Source organism: Carlito syrichta, unplaced genomic scaffold, assembly GCF_000164805.1.
Source record: "Carlito syrichta isolate Samal-C Ts95f unplaced genomic scaffold, Tarsius_syrichta-2.0.1 Scaffold130551, whole genome shotgun sequence".
Taxonomy (NCBI): domain Eukaryota; kingdom Metazoa; phylum Chordata; class Mammalia; order Primates; family Tarsiidae; genus Carlito; species Carlito syrichta.
The window spans coordinates 74,287-76,556 of record NW_007074647.1 but is presented as its reverse complement, the minus strand read 5'-3'; the positions used below and the strand labels follow the sequence as shown (position 1 = coordinate 76,556).

Below are 2,270 nucleotides of genomic sequence, written 5' to 3'. Positions count from 1 at the left end.
TGCCGGTGGCGCAGGGGAAGGGGGCGATGGCGCAGCTGCTGTGGCGCCCTCCGAGAGCTAAAAATACTTCCCCGCAGAGACAGACGAAAGGAGACGCCCGAGGAGACTCCATTTACTGGGGAGTGGGTGCAGTTGGTCAGACCCCAAGAAGAGGAGGGGACGGGGAGCCCGAGGACAGAAAAGGACCGGTGTCCTTAGTCATACGGGACGCTGGGACCTCGAAGCCGGGGGGTGGGGGGGTTCTGGGAGGGGCCGGAGATGGAACTCCAGTGCCCCGCCCTCGGCACGAGGAGCTGGGGCTGCCCCAAGGGACTTCGAGACGAGGGCCGGTCTGGGGTCTGGCCTGGAGGCTCAAATCTTCTCGTCGGGGGCCGGCAGGCGCTGGCGGGAAGGCTCCACGCCCCAGATCTCGCGCGCGTACTGGGCGATGGTGCGGTCGCTGGAGAACTTGCCAGAAGTGGCTATGTTCCGGATCACCATCCGCGTCCACTCCCGCGGGTTCTGCGGGTCAAAGGAAAGCTCTAGATTCGCTTCCGCCTCCCCCGGGCCAGGGCCACCGAGGCCCTGCCAACCCCTGGCCCAGGAGTCCTCACCTTGTACAAGGCACTGACTTTCTCCTGGCATTTAATGTAGTCTTCGTAGTCTGCAAATACCTTAAACCTGGGGGGGGAGGGTAGGCGTGAGTCATCCCCCCTTTAAGGGGCAAGGATAAGCTCGACAAGGCCAAGGGTCAAGGCCGTTCTGTCCCTGGGAACCTGGAGAGTGATGCTGCTTCCAGAAGCACCTGGCTCCAACCGCCAGGACCCCATCCAGCCTCCCCACCCCTGCCGGAGCCCGGTGCAGCCTGGCAGCCCCACCTGCGCGGTCCCCTGGCCGGCCGGCTCACCGGTCATGGTGCATGAGCATGTTGACAATGTCCTTGAACAGGTCGGGCTGTTTGGGGGAGAAGAAGCCACTGCTCAGCTGCTCAATGATCTGCCGGAGCTCAGGAATGCGGTCGTAGTACTCCTGGGCGTTGTACCTGCAGGGCAAGCATGGTTGGTCCTCCAGAGGAAATCCGGACTCCAAGCCCCAGGGTCCAAACCCCAGGCCTGACCAGCTTCAACCCTCCCTGGGGCTGCTACGCCCCCCTGCCCCAGGTCCTCCCTGGCGGGCCCCTCCCCTCTCTGCTCAATTTTTCATTCCCCCATTTGTGGATGAGGCAACGAAGGCCTGGAGGAGACAGACAAGCACACAACAGGCACACACCACTGCTGCCTCCTGGCCAGTTTTCCTCTGTGAGTGGCGTTTCTCCCCCCTGCCCCAAGTCCTGATCTGGCCTTGCCCTCCGGGTCCTGGAGGGGCTCCGAGTACATCCTCGGGTGTGTCCCTTACTCTTGGATTGTCCCACCGACCCTCAGACCCCTCCCCATCCTGGTTCAAAACCCTCCCCAAGGCCAGCCTCACCTCCTTTCCTCCTGGTCCCCTTCCAGCAAGAAACCAAGGCCTCCTCCCCAGGGTGTCTCATGCCTGTCCCTTGAGCTGCCCTGCTGCGGGGAACCCTCACCCCTACAGTGCACCCCACACTGGTCCCCACCTGCCCCTCCGGCCCAGCCGTCACCCCGCAGGCAGAAATTTCTTTCTGGGCCCTAGTTCTGAACACGTGGGACTTTGCTCGAAACACTTTGCAGCCCCCACCAGCCCACAGGACGGAGTCTGAGCTTTCTAGACAAGCCTCACAGGAGAAATTCCTCTCGGGATTCAGTGCCAGCTCTCGTAAGCTGTTGGTGGGAGTGTAAACTGGTAGAAACTTTCTGGAAAGCAATTTGGCAATCTGTATCAAGAGTCTTAAGAACACATATTTTGACTTAAAAATATCCCCCTTCTAATATTCTTCAGGAAACCACCAGGATATGGACCCAGATGTTAAAAAGTAACTCATCACAGTAATATTTAGACTAACAAACAGGGAAAATGAGCCTTCATGTCCAGCCATATGGAATTGACTAAGTTATGGCAGGTTCATAACGCTGGAACGCTATACAAACATTTAGAACATTTTAAGTTCATGACCTGCCTGGGCAACTTGGTGAGACCTCATCTCTACATAAATCAAAAATTAGCTGGGCGTGGTAGCATGTGCCTGTAGTTCCAGCTGCTTGGAAGGTTGAGGAGGAAGGATCACCGGAGCCCAGCAGGTCGAGGCTGCGGTGGCTGGCAGCGGCCACTGCACTCCAGTCTGGGCGACAGAGTGAGACTCCAACTCAAAAAAAAAAAAAAATGCTGTACTA

At 58.5% G+C, this 2,270-nt stretch overlaps 1 protein-coding gene across 3 annotated transcripts in view; it reads right to left on the bottom strand.

Annotated features, from left to right (window-relative positions):
- Positions 1 to 96: 96 nt before the first annotated feature.
- PYGM (glycogen phosphorylase, muscle associated) overlaps positions 97 to 2,270 on the bottom strand; it is a 15,230-nt gene continuing 13,056 nt past the window's right edge. For all 3 annotated transcript variants that reach the window (XM_021708069.1, XM_008049113.2, XM_008049114.2), the window contains 3 exons: positions 887 to 1,021; positions 594 to 660; positions 97 to 501 (listed from right to left, as the gene is read on the bottom strand). In XM_021708069.1, coding sequence (XP_021563744.1) covers positions 352 to 501; positions 594 to 660; positions 887 to 1,021 — 352 coding nt within the window. In that variant the 3' untranslated portion in view covers positions 97 to 351. The remainder of the gene's footprint in view (positions 502 to 593; positions 661 to 886; positions 1,022 to 2,270) is intronic.